The sequence below is a fragment of the Pleurodeles waltl genome, chromosome 3_1, assembly GCF_031143425.1.
Source record: "Pleurodeles waltl isolate 20211129_DDA chromosome 3_1, aPleWal1.hap1.20221129, whole genome shotgun sequence".
NCBI classification, from domain to species: domain Eukaryota; kingdom Metazoa; phylum Chordata; class Amphibia; order Caudata; family Salamandridae; genus Pleurodeles; species Pleurodeles waltl.
This window is the reverse complement of record NC_090440.1, coordinates 1,882,345,863-1,882,365,295: the sequence shown is the minus strand read 5'-3', so window position 1 is coordinate 1,882,365,295 and position 19,433 is coordinate 1,882,345,863. Positions and strand designations below refer to the sequence as shown.

Here is a 19,433-nt window from a genome sequence, read left to right as displayed (position 1 = left end):
AATACTTCGCGTAGTATTCTATAGGTAGGCCGTTTATTCCTGGCGCTTTATTCCTGGGCATCTGTGCTAGTGCTACGTCCAATTCCTCTGTGCACAGAGGGGCCTCCAGTTTCTCTCCGTCTGCCTGAGATAATTGTGCCAATCGGGATCCTACAAGAAAGGATTCAAGTTGTGCGGTTGTGCAGACTGAACGTTTGGTATAGAGCTTCGTATAGTATTCCCTAAACGCCCCATTTATCTCTTCGTGCGAGGTGGCCATCTTACCGTCGTCTACTTTTATAGCCCCTATTGGAGACTGCTGTCGGTTTTCCCGTAGGAGCCATGTCAGCAGCCTGCCCGATCTGTCCCCCTCCGACTTTAGGCGAATTAAATGATATTTGTAGTCATGTCGGTGGAGGCGAGAGTCTACTTCATTGTATTTTATGCGCGCCTCTTTTAGCGCTGTATAGAGTATCTCCTTCCGCGTTACCGCTGTTTCAAGTGTTCTCAGTTCCTTTTCTAAGTTACTAATCTCTGCGTGTATGGTACGCCTCACTCCCCAAGTAGAAGATATACAATGCCCTCTGACTACCGCCTTGTGTGCTTCCCACTCTGGCGCTCTTGTGTCTGTGGAGTCTTTCTTGATTTCTCAGTACTGACTCAGTGCCATGTCCAGTCCCTCTGCAAATGCCTGATCCTGGAGCGCTTCCACCTGTATTCTCCATGTAGGGATCACCGAGCGTCTCCTCCCCCACTTTAATGTCAATCTGAGCGGTGAATGATCCGATAGTGTCTTGGCCAGGTATTCTGTCCCATTAGTCAGTACGCATATGTCCGCAGTACCCCATATTATATCTATTCTAGTGTGCACTTTATGGGGTATTGAGTAGAATGAGTATTCCCTCTGTTGGGGATGTTGCATGCACCATAAGTCGTGGAGTCTCATATCTCCCGCCCATGTCAGCAAGGGGCACTTAGCATTTCTTTTTGCTAATCCTTTCGTGGGGGAGTTTGATCTGTCTAACACTGCATTTGGTAAGCTATTGAAATCGCCCCCCCATATGGCCGGGGCTGTGGGGTTTACTAGTAGTGCAGGGGTGAGTGTGCCCAAGAATCCCGCCAACGCGTAGTTGGGGTCATAGATCCCTATAATCGACAAGTGTCTCCCATCTAATTGCCCCTCTATTACTACATATCTGCCCCCTTGATCTATCTTATGCGAAGTTTGGGCAAATGGGATGCCACCTGCAATCCATATCAATACTCCTCTAGGAAAGGCTGAGTAGGTTGTGCCTGTTATCTGCCCGCCCCATTTCCCGCGAATCTCCTGTAACTCAGGCTCCAGTAGGTTTGTTTCTTGTAGAATAGCGATGTGTACTCTCTGGCGACTGAGACGTGCGTACACCCGCGCTCTTTTGCCTGGTGTGCCCATGCCTCTCACGTTCCACGTGACTATTTCATATTGCTGTGTATTTAGATTTGCGTGTTGGGTCATGTAATGTTGTATGGTGTACCTATATGGAACCCGCTCCGGGTTGCAATGCCAATCCGGGCCCCCACCCACCTCGCTGGGTATGCTTTTAAGACTGATGACCGCAGCAGTGTTCTCTGTGCTCTGAGTTGACCTATTATATACAACTTAACTGATCCCCCCACCCCGCTCTATCTATTTCCCTCACGCAACTACTAACACGTAGTAAACTACACAACACACTACTTCTTAATGAAACCTGTATCCGTGCGAATACCTGTGGGGGAGCCATTTTGATTACCAGATGTGGCTCTTATATGGGGCTCACATCCCTCCTCAGACATAGTCTGCGTATGTATGTATGTGTATGGGCCCTCCCGAAGTGTTAGCCCCCCCCAATCCGCGCGCACAAAAATGTTAGACAATGTTCACAGTAAGGAGGAATTATTTGTTCAAAAGATACTCGTGGGTAGCCACAACGACTAGCAGGTCGACTCCTGCAGCGGCCACCCCTGCCTCCTGTCCGCTTGTCACACTGTTCGGGCAGGGGGGGCATACTAGCTATTTACGTTCACAGTTCATCTGCAGATCTGGGGGTAAAATTCGGACCCCTGAGCGCTTCTGTAATCGTGGAGTCCGAGCTAGCCGAGCCCGCCGCGGGGGCCTCCCGGAGTGCCTCAAAAGAGTTCTGTGTGACCAGCGGGGTTTCTTCCAGCACTTTTGCCCTTTCCTCTGCTGCCTGTCTCTCCGTGGGTTGACCCTTGGGGCGTCTCCTGGTGCGCTTCCTCAATGAAGAGGTTAGCCATTCCTCTACTTTGTTCGTTCCCTCCTGAGTTTGTGCTAGGCCTTTGGCGTGCAACCAGGTCCAGGCATCTTCAGGGGAGGTGAATATGTGAGTGCGTTCTTCTGATATTACTCTCAACTTGGCAGGGAAGAGGAGAGCATACTTAGGCCCTCATTCCGACCCTGGCGGTTTAAAACCGCCAGGGTGGAGGGCAGAGGAAGCACCGCCAACAGGCTGGCGGTGCTTCCTGGGCCATTCTGACCGCGGCGGTAAAGCCGCGGTCAGAAAAGGGGAACCGGCGTTTTCCCGCCGGTTTACCCCTGGCCCAGGGAATCCTCCATGGCGGCGCTGCTTGCAGCGCCGCCATGGGGATTCGGACCCCCTTCCCGCCAGCCTGTTTCTGGCGGTTTACACCGCCAGAACCAGGCTGGCGGGAACGGGTGTCGTGGGGCCCCTGGACTGCACTGCCCATGCTTTGCAGACACTGAAAATCGCGACGGGTGCCACTGCACCCGTCGCACCCCTGCAAATCCGCTGGCTCCATTCGGAGCTGGCTTCCTCTTTGCAGGGGCTTTCCCGCTGGGCCGGCGGGCGATCTTTTGGGGATCGCCCGCCGGCCCAGCGGGAAAGTTAGAATGACCGCCGCGGCGCGGTCTTTTGGCGGTTTCCGCCCGGTGGGCGGTGCCCGCCGCCCGCCGGGGTCGGAATGACCCCCTTAATGTTGTGCTCACGAAGGTGTTGTTTAATTTTTACATAGGAGTTACGTTGCTTCTGTACCTCCCGTGTGAAATCTGGGTAAGCATGTGCCACTGAGCCTTCGTGTCGGAATGGGCCTTTGCTGCGAAATTGCTGCAATATGAGGTCGCGGTCCCGGTAGTTTAAGAGTCTCGCTATCAGTGGTCTAGGTGGCTGACCCAGTTAATGGTGGCCTCCCTGAGACTCTATGCGCCCTTTCCACAGAGAAGAACTTCGATGGGGACCCACTCAGCACTTCTTTGATTAGCTCTTGCTCTATGAATATTTCTGAGCTCTGTTCTGGTAAACTCTCAGGAAACCCTAAGAAGTGAACATTATTGCACCGGGATCTGCTTTCTGCTTCTTCGGTGCGTCGCCATAGGATCTTCACCTCTACATCGAGACGCTGAATTTGTTTCTGGTTATCCGAGACTATAGGATTCGTCGCGTTTAGTACATCTTCCGTCGATTTCACTCACTCTGCCAAATTGCGATGGTCCACTCTAAGTAAATTCAGATCTTGCAATACTGTGTCTATTCTGAGTTCTAACGAGGATTTATTGTCCATAATTGCCTGTAGCACTTTTTCAAATTGTGTAGAGTGTGCTTGGAGTGTGCTCTCCAGTGAATGTAATGATGGGATTAGCTGTTGGTCACACGGTGCCGGGCCAGGCGCATTACGTTCTTGGTTTTTGGCGGATTTGGACTTCCCGGCCGTTTTTGTGTCTATTGGGTGGCTCTCGCAGTATGGGGCAGCGTTGTTTTGTGCTACTTGAACGTCTGAGTGCCCTGATAGCACTGGTACTCCCTCCGGTGTGTGGTACCCCGCTGTAGCCCCGTCGGCTTACTTGTGACTTCTCCCGGTCGGGCCGGTCTGTGGCACGCAGGTCGGGATCGGTTGGGAGGGGAGCCCTGCTGCTAGTAGTTGAATGCACCGGGACAGGAGTGTGTGTGGCTGCTCCCACGGTGTGACAAACCAGCGATAGTCAATTGGGGTTCCGGGCAGCTCGGGTGACCCCCTGTAGTCCGCCACAGACACTGCTCCTGTGCTTGTCCGTGGCCTCTTGCAGAGACAAAGTAGGGAGGCTGGAAAAAGAGGTCAGCGTTTAAGTAAAGATGGCGGGATGGGGGGGAAGAGAGCCCAGGCCCTCCTGTCCACTCAGCCCCCCCACCTAAATAGCGCTGTTGTTGTTGTCCACCCGCTTGCTGGGGGGGGGAAGGAGTTAAACTTTATGTAGTTCGATGGGGGGCTGTCCCCCAAGCACTTGGGCGCTACTCCGCTGGTTCGGGTGAGCGCCCGTATGTCCAGTGCGGCTCCTAGCCCGTGAATCCGACACCGCCTCTGCTATTTCCTTTAAGCTGCTCCAGGCGGCAGATCTGCACGGCCGGGCCGCCCTTCGAGTCCAGCCGCGGTACATCGGCACCTCCGCTCCTCCTATCCCGCCGCGGGAGCGTCCCGCCCGGCAGGGGAGAGCTGAGCCAGCCGCAGCGCCCCGCTACCGTTCAGCGGAGGGGGAGGAGGAAGCAACGGGGGGAGAGGGGAGAAGCCGTGCCAGTATGCGGTCCCCCCTCTGTGAGGCCTCCCCTCCGCCACAGCCCCCCCACCTCCTACATCTGCACTTCAACCGCCGGGGCATGCAGATCAACGCCATCTCCGTCAGGTCGGACTTCCGTGGTGTAGCAGCGCCGCGGCCTCCTTCGCCCTGTGGTGCCCGACCGACGCTGGCTCCTCCGACTCTCCGCTCTGTCCCGCGCGGCTCCTCAGTGGCACGGCGGACTCTGGTGCTCGGATGCAGCGTTTGGGGCTCCAATTTACCCTCTGGGAGCGCCCTACAGGATACTTGTCGTGGGCCCGAGCCAGAGCTCACAGATTAGGTGTCCGACATGTCCGCCATCTTGGCTCCTCCCCCAGTAACTGATTGCATACTGTGCTTTCCCCCAATGACTTCAATGGTATTCGTTTGACAACTAAAAGTGCACCTATTTTTAAATGCTTCAAAAATCCACAACTCCTGTTGTATGTAAGATACAGAGTTCGTTTTTGTGTCTAAATTAAGATAAAAATCTGCTTTTTTTCTAAATTGGTGTTGGATTTCTTTCGAGTCATGTCAATTACTTATCATCCATGTTGGTGTTGTGAAATGCTTTACACATGTTCCTCTAAGTAGCTTGACTGCTCTTTGCCACTCTACCAGGATTGAGCTAAGGTTTACTGGTGTGAAACCGAGGTCCAGTTCTCTGCAATGTGTTAGTATTACATAGTAAGACGCCCCTAATCATACCAAATAATACTGCCACCTTGCTACATTGGTGTTTCAGCGGTGTGGACCTTGAAATTGTGTTTCACTTAACCACCCAGACATAAGTATATTTTTGGGTACACAAAAAATCCTCAATTGTCTTTAGACCCCAAAAGTATTTTTTTTTAAATCGAGTTTAATCGGAATTGATAGGGGCCTGTGTTACATCCCCATACCAATAGGTTACAAAAAGTTCTAAAAGTACTCAAAAGTATGTAGGTAGTTAGGTAAAAGTATTCTTAAAAGTTTTGAAAAAGTACCCAACTTCACAAATAAACAGTGCAGAGAACATCCTGAGCCTTGATCAGCCTATTCTTTCCATCCTTAAGAACAATGATCTTAGGGCCTTGTGCAAGATTAGAGGCATTAGCTTCAGAGCTACTGCTAAAAGAGAGGACCTTGTAGATGCCCTCGCCTCATTTGAGCAAATCAAGCCTAGGGAAGAGGCTCCCTCCTATGAAGGAGAACCTGTAGAGGTGGAGGATGAAGCCCTGGCTACAGAAATTGAAAGGGAAGAAGATGAGGCCCATGATTCTTCACCCTTCCCCAGACCCCTCTGGGGACAAGAGTCTCTCTATTAACACCCTCTACTGCTAGGATGGGTAGGACTCTTGAGAACAGGCTTCATCAGCTCTCCCTGGAGAAGAGGAGGTTTGAACTCAAAGAGAGGAGCCCTGGAGGAGAGATGGGCTAGCGTGGGACTAGTTCCCAAGGATGGTGGCAGCAGAATAAATAAGGAAAGTGAGGGTTCATTTGACCCTAGGGTCCCCAAAAGGCTTATCCCCATGTACAGTGCAGGATATTACATTGATAAATGATTTGCAGCCACCTTTGGGAGGTGCTGCAGAATGAGACAGTAAGGTTTCCATCACTGGGGCTCTCTACTTTGGACGTTATTCTCAGCTAAGGGCAGAGACAGATTTCTGACCCTTCCTGAGGAAGTGGCGGAGTCCTGCACCCATATGAAAGTAACCTTCATGGAAGGGTTTGGACTCACCACAGAGGAGTACAGAGTCAAGTTTAGGGATACCCGAAAAGGCCAAGACCAAACTTGGGTAGCCTTTTTTTACTCCTCAGTCAAGGCATTAGAGTGGTGGATAAAGGGCAATAAAATTGACACATATGCAGGACTATATAATCTTTTGATGGAAGAGCACATCTTGACCAATTGCAATATAGAAACATTGTGACAACATCTAGTGGGTTCTGAGTTGTCTTCTCCCGGAGAGCTGGGAAAGAAAGCTGACAAGTGGGTCAGGTCAAGGGTTACCCAACACAAGGCCCATAATGGAGGTGACTCCAAGAAGGGTGCTCAGACTTCCCAACAGTGGAAGGGAGGTAGCACCGACAAGGGTTGAAAAAAAAAAGAGTCCTTTCCAGGCCCCTAAAGAACTCTGAGGATGGTAGGCCCCAAGATTCTTCCCAGTCTAAAGGAAAGGGGTTTCAGGGTAAAAACTGGGATCCCAAGACTCTTGGGACATTCTTTGGCTGTCAGCAGGCAGGGCATACAAGAGGTGACCCAATCTGTTCACAGAGGGTGGTTAGCACTGGGCTGACCAGAATAGCCACCGGGGAGGATACCTTGAATGAGGAGGTCCTCATACTATTTAACTTGGAATAGGGCCCAGATGGTCAGCTGGTGATACCTGAGGGTGGTAGTAGGCACTTCCACTCCATTCAAGTGAATGGGATCCCTGCCATTGGTCTAAGAGACACATGTGCCAGTCACACCACAGTGGTTGACAGGTTGGTATCCCCAGAGCAATTTGTGGAAGGAGAAACCAGAAAGGTAAGGATGATCCCTAGGGAGGCCACAGAGAGACCTGTAGCAATAGTGCCCCTAGAGAGGGAGGGTACCCTTAGTTGGCACAAGGTGGTAGTCAGTTCTGGAGCTCCCCTTGGATTGCCTTCTGGGTAATGACCTACTAGAGGTTGGTCAGAACCCAAGTGGGGTGGTTGCCCAGAGCATCCCCAACCCAAAGTTCCTGGGGAACCAGTCCCTGTAGTTCAGTTTAAAATAAGTCCTGTTACTATGTAAATAGGTCATCTGCCCAAGGGCAGTGGCCTAGACTAAAGGATGTAAGGCGGAGGAAGCCCTGAAATACTAAAGCCAGTTTTTTACATTCTTCCTCGCCTTACAGGCCAGGAACACTCTCCTAGAGTTGGGTTGAGTCTCCTGAGTGTGTTGGCTGGGGGGGAGCTCTGTAGAAACTGGGCTCTTTGCAGCTGCCCCCCCACTTAGACTACAGATGCTGTTTTTTTTTATCTGAAAGTGCACTGAGACCTGCTAATCAGACCTCAATGCCAGTGCTGTTTCCCTTAAATTGTACTGTGATTTTATAAACCCAATTGGCAAGGCCTTTACCACCCCCGTAAGGCCCTAGTAAATGGTACCAGTGGTACAGAGGGCAGGAATGGTAAAGGAGTCACCAGGGCTGCAGCACTGATTGTGCCACCGTGCTTGGCCCGAGTTAAAGCCAACTCCACAGAGCTGTCATTTCAACCTGCATGAGCCGCTTGTCTGCTCGAGTTTGACTCTCCCCACACCACGTGCAGGCATAGACCCTTCACTGAACCTAGTACAAGTCAGTCACCCCTACGGCAGGCTACCTGTTCCCCAGGAGAGACGATGCACTGTGTTATGAATGATGACATATATGCACAAGCATATGTGACCCTGTGCTTGCATTTTAAACGTAATGCTTCCACAAGTGACTCGCGGTTCATAGGATAACATGGGCTGGCATCCAGGCAAACCCCAGATGTCCAGCTCCATGAGGGCCCGACCAATTTCTGCAGTGTTTGGTATCAAACTCCGTGCTTTTTAGCCCTGAAGTACGATTCGTGTGCCCATGGTTACCTAGCATGTACCCTGGTGACACCCTTTGAGAATGCCCATCAAGTTGCTAGCTTTCTCTTGCCTTGGCAGACTCTCCTAAGCCATTTGCTGCCATGACAAGAGTTTGCCCTCCCGCTGGTTGTGCTAGCAGGAGGACACAAAGGACTCGGGCAGGGAGGAGGTCACACCTTTGCCCTCCCAGGATGGCAAGTGTTTACAGTAATCAAGGCTCTCAAAGGCTTTCACCGCCTTTGAATTGTAATCTCTTGTCCCTTACTGAAGTACAAAGTCCTTCCTGCCCTGTCGAGGCTGACAGGTGGGAAAATTAGTTATGCAGGAGGCGTAAACATCTGAGAGGCTACCCCTTTAGGATGAGCTAGGAAGTCTTTACCGTCAAGAAGGTTCTGCCATCTTGGCAAACCCTGAATTATTAGGTTCTGGGTAGAAAAGAGATGTATTCCCACAGGAAGTTGTCACCTCAGGGGTGGACTAACCGCAGGGCCCAGTAGCCAATTGGCCACTGTCCCTCACACCCTTTACACCCCCTAAACTAGGATTTAAGGGGCTCCCTTGGCACCTGAACCTCTGTTCTGACTTTGAATCCAAGAAGGGTCACAGACAAAACACTGTCTGTGACTACAGGACTTTGGACTCTGCCGCAGCGCAAAGAGAGGACACTTTAGTGCCCTGAGGAGACCCTATACTGGAACTGTATGTGAGACGTGTGTCCGTGGCAAAAGCTCATTGCTTCCAGCATGAGGAACTCCAGTGGACTCCAGAAACAGAAGCCAGTGCTGTTTCCCTTAAATTGTACTGTGATTTTGTAAACCCAATTGGTAAGGCCTTTACCACCCCTGTAAGGCCCTAGGAAATTGTACCAGGGGTACAGAGGGCAGGAATGGTAAAGGAGTCACCAGGGCTGCAGCACTGATTGTGCTACCGTGCTTGGCCCGAGTTAAAGCCAACTCCACAGAGCTGTCATTTCAACCTGCATGAGCCGCTTGTCTGCTCGAGTTTGACTCTCCCCACACCACGTGCAGGCATAGACCCTTCACTGAACCTAGTACAAGTCAGTCACCCCTACGGCAGGCTACCTGTTCCCCAGGAGAGACGATGCACTGTGTTATGAATGATGACATATATGCACAAGCATATGTGACCCTGTGCTTGCATTTTAAACGTAATGCTTCCACAAGTGACTCGCGGTTCATAGGATAACATGGGCTGGCATCCAGGCAAACCCCAGATGTCCAGCTCCATGAGGGCCCGACCAATTTCTGCAGTGTTTGGTATCAAACTCCGTGCTTTTTAGCCCTGAAGTACGATTCGTGTGCCCATGGTTACCTAGCATGTACCCTGGTGACACCCTTTGAGAATGCCCATCAAGTTGCTAGCTTTCTCTTGCCTTGGCAGACTCTCCTAAGCCATTTGCTGCCATGACAAGAGTTTGCCCTCCCGCTGGTTGTGCTAGCAGGAGGACACAAAGGACTCGGGCAGGGAGGAGGTCACACCTTTGCCCTCCCAGGATGGCAAGTGTTTACAGTAATCAAGGCTCTCAAAGGCTTTCACCGCCTTTGAATTGTAATCTCTTGTCCCTTACTGAAGTACAAAGTCCTTCCTGCCCTGTCGAGGCTGACAGGTGGGAAAATTAGTTATGCAGGAGGCGTAAACATCTGAGAGGCTACCCCTTTAGGATGAGCTAGGAAGTCTTTACCGTCAAGAAGGTTCTGCCATCTTGGCAAACCCTGAATTATTAGGTTCTGGGTAGAAAAGAGATGTATTCCCACAGGAAGTTGTCACCTCAGGGGTGGACTAACCGCAGGGCCCAGTAGCCAATTGGCCACTGTCCCTCACACCCTTTACACCCCCTAAACTAGGATTTAAGGGGCTCCCTTGGCACCTGAACCTCTGTTCTGACTTTGAATCCAAGAAGGGTCACAGACAAAACACTGTCTGTGACTACAGGACTTTGGACTCTGCCGCAGCGCAAAGAGAGGACACTTTAGTGCCCTGAGGAGACCCTATACTGGAACTGTATGTGAGACGTGTGTCCGTGGCAAAAGCTCATTGCTTCCAGCATGAGGAACTCCAGTGGACTCCAGAAACAGAAGCCAGTGCTGTTTCCCTTAAATTGTACTGTGATTTTGTAAACCCAATTGGTAAGGCCTTTACCACCCCTGTAAGGCCCTAGGAAATTGTACCAGGGGTACAGAGGGCAGGAATGGTAAAGGAGTCACCAGGGCTGCAGCACTGATTGTGCTACCGTGCTTGGCCCCAGTTAAAGCCAACTCTACAGAGCGGTCATTTCAACCTGCACGGGCAGCTTGTCTGCTCGAGTTTCACTCTCCCCACACCACTTGCAGGCATAGACCCTTCACTGATCATAGTACAAGTCAGTCACCTCTACGGCAGGCTTCCTGTTCCCCAGGAGGGCCGATGCACTGTGTTATGAATGATGACATATATGCACGAGCATATGTGACCCTGTGCTTGCATTTTAAACGTAATGCTTCCACAAGTGACTCGCGGTTCATAAGATAACATGGGCTGGCATCCAGGCAAACCCCAGATGTCCCGCTCCATGAGGGCCCGACCAATTTCTGCCGTGTTTGGTATCAAACACTGTGCATTTTAGCCCTGAAGCACGATTCATGTGCCCATGGTTACCTAGCATTTACCCTGGTGGCATCATTTGAGGATGCACATCAAAAGTTGCTAGCTTTCTCTTGCCTTGGCAGGCTCTCCTAAGCCATTTGCCACCATGACAAGAGTCTGCCCTCCCGCTGGTTGTGCTAGCAGGAGGACACAAAGGACTTGGGCATGGAGGAGGTCACGCCTTCGCCCTCCCAGGATGGCAAGTGTTTACAGTAATCAAGGCTCTCAAAGGCTTTCACCTCCTTTGAAATGCAATCTCTTTTCCCCCACTGAAGTACAAAGTCCTTCCTGCCCTGTCCAGGCTGACAGGTAGGAAAATTAGTTATGCAGGAGGCGTAAACATCTGAGAGGCTACCCCTTTAGGATGAGCTAGGAAGTCTTTACCGTCAAGAAGGTTCTGCCATCTTGGCAAACCCTGAATTATTAGGTTCTGGGTAGAAAAGAGATGTATTCCCACAGGAAGTTGTCACCTCAGGGGTGGACTAGCCGCAGGGCCCAGTAGCCCATTGGCCACTTTCCCTCACACCCTTTACACCCCCTAAACTAGGATTTAAGGGGATCCCTTGGCACCTGAACCTCTGTTCTGACTTTGAATCCAAGAAGGGGCACAGAGAAAACACTGTCCGTGACTACAGGACTTTGGACTCTGCCGCAGCACAAAGAGAGGACACTTTAGTGCCCTGAGGAGACCCTATACTGGAACTGTATGTGTGACGTGTGCCCGTGGCAAAAGCTCATTACTTCCAGCATGAGGAACCCCAGTGGACTCCAGAGACAGAAGCAGACTTCCCTGACTGGTGGATCCAGTCACCGCCAACCTGCAGAAGAATTGTCCTGCAATGTCAGAAGAAGTGCGACCCATCAGGCCCCTCTTAAGTGAGCCCAAAGAAAATTGGTGACCTGCGCCTTGAGAATTGTAGTGAACCTTACTCCAAATTTTGAGCCACTACACCACTCCTGTTGACCACCAGCCAACGAATTGCCAGCGGATTACTTATGCGGCTGACAATTCTTGTTGGTCATGAGCCCGCTAATCGACCCATCCCTGGACATCACCTACTCCAGAGCAACTCCCAGAATTAGTGACTGACATTGGAAATGACCCCACTACGGAGATCCTGCATCCTGAAGAAGGAGACTTCTACTAAGTTGCAAAGCATCTTTGGCATGACCCTCCAGTGATTAACAGTTGCAAGGCCACCTCTATATCCCGCACTGCCGGACTTGGAGGTAGAGTGCCAGCTGTGGAATCCAGGTCCTGGAACTCCAAAGACCTCTACCCTTCGAGAGTAGAGTGCATCTCCATCTCCAAGTGTGGTATTGCAGAGTGCTGCATCTTTGATTCACAACACTCACAGGTCCTGGTCTTTTCTAAGGACAACAAGGCTACCTCTGCATCTGGACTCCATGGGCAATGTAAAAAGGTACTCTATCAAAATGTTGACAAGGGACCCCCGAGACATTAACTCCAGGTGGATTCTTCAGAACTCACCCTACGTGACCTATTGCACACTGTGCTTTCCCCACGTGACTTTCATGGTATTCGTTTGACAACTAAAAGTGCATATATTTTTTTATGTTTTAAAAATCCACAACTCCAGTTGAATGTAAGATACAAAGTTCATTTTGGTGTCTAAATTAGGATAAAAATCTGTTTTAATTTTCTAAATTGGTGTTGGAGTTGTTGTGAGTCGTATCAATTGCCTATTGTCCATGTTGGTGTTGTGAAATGCTTTACCCATGTATCTCTAAGTAGCCTGACTACTCTTTGCCACTCTATCAGGACAGAGATAAGGTTTACTGGCATGAACCTAAGGTCCACTTCTGGGTAATGTGTTAGTATTACATGGTGGGGCCCCAAAGTCATACCACAGAATAATGCCACCTTGCTACAACAAGCAATTACATGACATCCCAAAACAACTGTATGTGTTGAAAGGGAAATTGTTTTTAAGTGTGGGCTGTGATTACTTTATTTAGCTGTAGGTCTGTTTAATATTTGAAACAATGTCACATATCTAGAGTTCATGAAGTCAAAAATATATGAGGTAAACAGTACGTGTAATATTAACAGAATATAACCTAAGAAAACACTTATTCTATAGAAAGAAATACAACCCAAATAATGCTAAATTGAAAATGTTCATTTTAATAATGGAAAATATCCAAAGAAATTGTAATGCAAAATGCTATGTCATGTGGAGGAATATAAGGGAAAATTCTCAGTGATCTGAATCATGTGAGAAATGTGTAATGTAGGAAAAGGCTTGAGTACTAAAGGCAAAAGATTCAAGAACTAACTGAGAGCCAGAAATTATTAGTCTACCTTTGGAACTGTTGTGGTTCTGGGTGATTTTGGTACACTTCTGTTATCCATATTCCTAAGTCATCTAAACTTTTGTGAAGAGAGCAAACCATTTCCCACCCTGCCTCTGTAATGGCTAGTATTTATACTTTCAGTAACATTGTTGGATTGCATTGTGCTCTGTGTTGTCCACTTGATTATAAACCTCCTGTTGGTAGTCCTGATGTTAAGTATAATCACACCTCCCCTGTTTGATGGTAATTTTAATATTTATTCTTTGAGTTTTAAGAGTTTGGGAGCTCAATTGGGTGTATTTGATTACAAATAAGGATTTTGCATGTAGAGTTTAAGTTCGCCAATCATCAAATTTTCAAGGAATATATTCTCATTGTTTGAGCAGATGTAGTGGAGGGATTAAGTATCATGGAAAATTTTAAGCTCATTAGGTTGTGAGGTCACACTCTGTATCACCTAAGTAATTTCACAGCGGAATTTTGTGAAACAAAATATTTCTATAAATGGGTAGTGGAAATGTTATTGAAATGGCCCTAAAGAGGAGGGTGTGCTCTTCTTCATTTCCCACATTATTAATAGTCTCTTGTGCTAGATTTGCCATAGCATAAAATGTATTCCTTGCTCAGGAAAAAAGGCTTGCAATTGGTGCATCTTTTGTCCCAAATGTTGCTAGATTTTTTGTTGCATAATTTGAACAGAATGCCATCTACAAAACCAAGAATGCCTATATTGTTTCATGACATGGAATAGGTACATTAATGACAACCTCCTAATTCGGGCAAGATCAATGTCCACCTGTAATGACTTTCACAAATAACTTAGTAATCAAAGTCCAGATTTCATAAATACCAAATACAGGACCCCAAACAGATCAACTTTCTTGTCCTCAACATTTTTTGTAGAAGGGAATTTTAATTACCAAACTACTTTAACAAACCTACAATTATTTTCTTACCAAATGCAACCTTTTTTTCTTGTGTAATGTATTCACCCAAGTATATCTACAATTACCTGAGTGGCCATTTACTTAGTAGTATGAACTATTTCATGTCTGTGAAGGAAACATTTGAGTCTGCTCTCAAATGTAAAGTTTGTTTCCATATATTTAAATGATTTTAGTTGATGAAAAACTATTGGCAAATGTATTATTTGGAATCTTAAGAAAACTGAAGAAACAGCTATGGATTTATGTTGTAATGACTGGATGAGGATAACTGGGAAATTAAAGATTTCTTGCAGTGTAAATAGGTAAAACTAATATGTAGCTATCTTAGGTTTTCAATGTAGGAAATCAGATTATTGTCCCTGTATGTATTATAGATAGATTTAAACAGGCGATGGGAGTTTCTATGGTTCTGGCGCTCACATGTAACGAGTGCCCACAAATTAGACACTATTGGGAGGGAGTGTTCCGAAACATTGCAGAGGTGACGGGGAGGAGCCTGCTGGTCATGCCAATAGTGGAGACTTTTGCCGCCCCAATGCCAAAAAGTCACAAATAAATACATAGACCTGGACTTACTTCTAGCAAAGACCAACACCTGGGTGGAAGGAAGGATACACTGTTAAGATGGGCGGAAGCAGAGAGAAGGACCTAACATCTGGAGGCAGCGAGGGGCTTCAGTCCAATAGAGACAGCTAGAACTTGGGATCGTCCGATAGACTGCCTAAAAGAGCCAGAACCTAGCTCACGAAACTCATCCACAACATCAACAGGGCTCGACGAAGAAGGGGATCAAGAACAAGATTAAACTGCCCGAATCCACAACACGGTCCGGAAGCCATAACACATTGACAACGGGGATGTAAGGACGGAGCAGACACGGTTGGGGGGGAGTACTAGGGTTGGGGGGGATAAAAACATCAAGAAGTCACTTGTGTATGTTTTGTTGAAAAAACAATATAAATATTAAAACAAAATATGGTTCTTGTGCTGACTAGCATGAGGACTGGTGTAAAGAGCTGGGAAAGAAGAAATTTGATTTCACTAATTCATTGGCACCACAAAGTTGTACTTGCTTAGAAAGAAAAAAATGCCTGAGCTGAATAAAGCAAATTGTCAGGAAGGACTGGGGGGGGGGTCATTTAAAGTAGGAAAAATCAATGACTCCGAAATGCTGGGAATTTTCTCCCTCTATTTATGGGCCATTTAGAAATATCCATGCTTCGCAGGTAGGGAAATCTAGTGTTGGTCACATAGCCCTGCCCTAATTGAGCTGGAATCACTATCAATATGACTTGACGGCCCTCTGGAGAAGTGACTGTCCGTTCAAAGCTTTTCGATGCCACAGCTAGGGATGGCTCCACCATTGGAAACCCAGCATTTCCCCAACGCTAAATAGAGTAGGAGAACCAGAAGTATAGCAATACAGGAGGATTGTCAATTTGTGGAGGTTCCTTAATGAATGTTCTATTATCTTTTCAGATTAAAGGAAATAGGAATCTTCTTTGAGCAAAGACATGCAAGTCTTGTGATTTATCTCCAAATAATGTTGCTTTATATTTTTCAGGTGCTGGAGCCAGGAATAAGTGAAGAGAAATTCTTACTCTGGCTCCGTTCTGAACCGTACATTCTCCTCTGGCTTTCCACCTGCCACAGACTGTCAATAACAGAAACCATCAATCACAACATCAGATGCGGTGTATGCAAGAATTTTCCCATCACTGGCTTAAGGTGTGTACCACTTGCAGTGATAGATCATTGTGTTTCCCTCTCACAAATTGTTAAAAAAAATTGGTTTGCTGGTTACAATAACATCACACTTACAGCCCATTGCCTGCTCATTCACGTTCTATTGTATTTATACAGTGCAATTTTGGTTAGAAACCTTAATTAAATAAAGATAATCAGTGAACTGATAACATTGTCAAGGTGGATTTTTCCTTTCCATTACAGAGAGATAGTCAATGTGGTGGTTGAAAAAGGAAAAGAGATTTATTGTTAAAACAGACATTCTCCATGATAACACACACTGGGGTATCCAACAGGGAGGTAGAGGCTACCACACTCGGGCAGGAAACTGAAGCAGTACATTGAAATACAGTAGCTTGGATTATACACCCATTAAATGTTTAACTGAATCTTGCCTGAACCTCCTTCATTTGACCAAGTCTCATGACCTCCACTTGTGGAATGCAGTTGAGGGCAAGACTTTTATGAAGAAGAAGAATGGTCATGATTTTAGCATCGTTCACAATGGGAGGAGGGATGCAGTGGAGCTTCTTGTGATTGTCTTGTTTCTTTCCTGTTTTATAACCTAATTGTCTTCAAAGTTGATAATTGTTAAGCATCATGATACTTTGAGCTCTCTACATATACCTGTCTGTGAGGCGTTCTCTCAGGTGGTAACGAAGGAGAGAGGAGATGCATCAGGTGTCTAAGACCCTAGACAGTAGCACACATCAATTTTCCGATACAGTAATATGTTGGGGCGATCACTAGTGGCTGAGATTAATTCAAGCATCTATTCCATCCACCACCTGTAGTTTGTTTCTGTTCAATCCCCAAGTGTGACAAGCATGCCCAGATGTGGATCCTGTGCTCAGCTTGCCACATGACTCAAATTAAGTCTCACTGGTGAGGTCTAAGTAGACAAATGCCACTGGGATGGTTGTGTTTCCATCGGGAGGGAACCTGGACTGGCAGTTTGTGCTGGACTGTTTCAATTGGAGAAGGACCATCATTCATTTGGATGTCTAGACTGGCATAGTGGGTGAAATACAATGGTCTGAAATATGACCCCAAGTGATTGCTGAGATTATTTTAAGCATTTCTTTCATCACTTTGTTCTTTGCTGCCGTGATAGCAATGTGTATCTCGCTCACACAATATCATCATGAAATGTCCCAGAACTCGTGGGAGTCTACCCCCCCCCCCACCAAATGGACATTTTTACTACTAAACAGGCACAAGTGCAGAGAGGATTTGCTTACCAGGTGTTCTCACCTCTGTGAGCTCACCATGGTTGGAATGCCATTACAACAGAAAGCAGCCAGCAGTGACTGCAGATGCAGATGGTTTGGTGCATACCAGTAGGTGCACTCTGGGGGCTTGGAAGAGGGCCTAGCAAGTTGATGGTGGTTCCAGTACGGCCCTGGCAGAATCAGGGAAATGGAACCTCCAAGTACATACCACATTTGATGCACCAAAACATAGACAGGGTATAGGACACACTGGATTAACATTCCTTTCCACCAGTTTCCAAATCAAAGCACACACTCACAAAATAGATGTACAAAATCTTATCTAAATGAATACTTTCACCCAAAGAAATACCACTCATTGGAAGGTCCTACCTGAACACCTTATGCACATGTCCCAGTGCTGCCAATTCCAATGAGTCATAAATATGAGACTTTCTGAAGCCAATTCCCTAACCAGTAAGAGAATTCAAAATTTATCATATGTCCAACTTTGTTTCCCCACCATTCCCCCTTCACTGCAGGCCTCCACACTCAGGTGCAAATTTACAGCTCTATGAGACTTTGGTTATACATTAGGATGTGAAAATCCTTCACTAAGTATAACATACATGAATATTTGAATTTTTTAAGCCAGAGAGTTAATTCCTTATTTTTTTGTTCTATGTGACAGGTATCGCTGTTTGAAATGTTTGAACCTTGATCTTTGCCAGGTCTGCTTTCTTACTGGCCGTGGTGGCAAGCAGCACAAGAGGACACATCCAGTTGTAGAGCACTGCCTGCAGGTACAGATGCAACCAAATGGACCTTTTTCTCCACTATCCTCGTATTGCTTTACTACTTTGTACAACAGTGCTGGTCTAGTGCCACATAATAGTACTCCTTATCTACCTGTGACACCTAGCATGTGAAATGCTAAAGGATGTATACATGTGAGCCTGGGTTATTGAAGGATGCAAAATTGCATTATATTCGAAAGACCAACATATTGCTGAAAAAGAAGCACTAAATTGAGCATTGAGTTCCATTTGCTGTGCACCGGCATAAAAACAGCATTGAATAAAACACTTATACTGTGAGGGAGGAAGGGTACTGTCATTGCTTCATTTGTAAAAAATAAAATAAAATAAAATAAAATAGATAAATGCCAAGGACTAAGATTTTTCTTAGGGAACGTTTGCAGATTCCACCTCTGTCTTTCCCTGCCAGCCCTACCAAATAGCAGGAACAATGCTACAGATTTACCATCACATTCCTATAAATATATGACAATTTGGATTATTCTTGTCCATCCACAGCTGTTAGAATGGCCTGGATGCACTGGCATTATTTTCTTTAATATTTATTGAATTATTAACCTCTTAGTGCAGCCATGTGCCAATGGCTGATGGCCGCACTCCCTACCCAGTGTGTCTGTTGGCCATTGGCTGACATTGGGGAGGATTAGAAAGGCCCCTCTGGTTCCATGCCCCCCCCCAAGGCTCGGATTACTCGGGAAGAGCTTACCGAGCTTCCTGAGCTTTTAGTGGTTTGTGATGATGATCAGCACTTGTGCCAATATAAATGCTGCACCACTTGTGGTTAGGCCTAGTGCATGCCACACAAATTGATCAAACCGTGGTCAATGGGAGGCTCCTATTTACCTTGGTTTTTTCTCTTTCTGTCGCAGGCAGCTTTTAGAATAAAATTAAGCCCAAATTCTACTTTGGAATTAAAAATACTTCCAAAAACTCAAGCTACCTTATTTTTAGACATGTCCCCCCTAGGGTCTGCCCTTCATGACCCAAGAGTAAGGCACATTGTAACTATAAGCAGGGACATTATAAAAGACGTTTTATATGCCCTGGAGAGGGAAAAACTGCCAAATTCATTACAAGACTGGAGGCTACCATTATGCAATAGCCTTTTATAGCTTCCCCAACATGCTGCCCTTTGAAGAACAGTAACACATCATAAAGCATTTGAATGTCCAAGAAACATAAATATCAAGTACACATAGTCACCTTCCTCTTTTTATTGGCTGCTCCACTACAGATATTTACTTCAGATTTCTTACCTATCTTTTGGGTGCATTTGAGATAATTAATGCTATTTCTGTCTGTAGCTGTAGTTTATCATGTAGTGTCCTTCCAATTTAAGTTTGGGCTTTGTAGGGGTTTATTTTGGTATTTGGGTTATATGCGAGCTATCTCCTTCAGGGGCAGTATCCCACACTCATTTGGCTCCCCGCTGAGACCGTAACCATTCTGGTTCACTTGCCTAATTTTTTCCACTCAAGCTTTATGCCAAAGTATTCAGCATCGTCAAAGAGTTCTCCAACCCCAGCGCCAGCGCCAACGCCGTCACGCCCTCACAGGATTTGTGCGAATCCCTCGCCACTTTCTTCCATCGCAAGATCAGCGACCTCCACGACAGCTTCGGACACCAGA

General features: G+C 47.1%; 1 protein-coding gene across 1 annotated transcript in view; it reads left to right on the top strand.

Moving 5' to 3' along the window:
- DYTN (dystrotelin) overlaps nucleotides 1-19,433 on the top strand; it is a 244,913-nt gene that overhangs the window by 129,754 nt on the left and 95,726 nt on the right. The window contains exons 7-8 of the mRNA XM_069221575.1: nucleotides 15,594-15,757; nucleotides 17,678-17,789. Coding sequence (XP_069077676.1) covers nucleotides 15,594-15,757; nucleotides 17,678-17,789 — 276 coding nt within the window. The remainder of the gene's footprint in view (nucleotides 1-15,593; nucleotides 15,758-17,677; nucleotides 17,790-19,433) is intronic.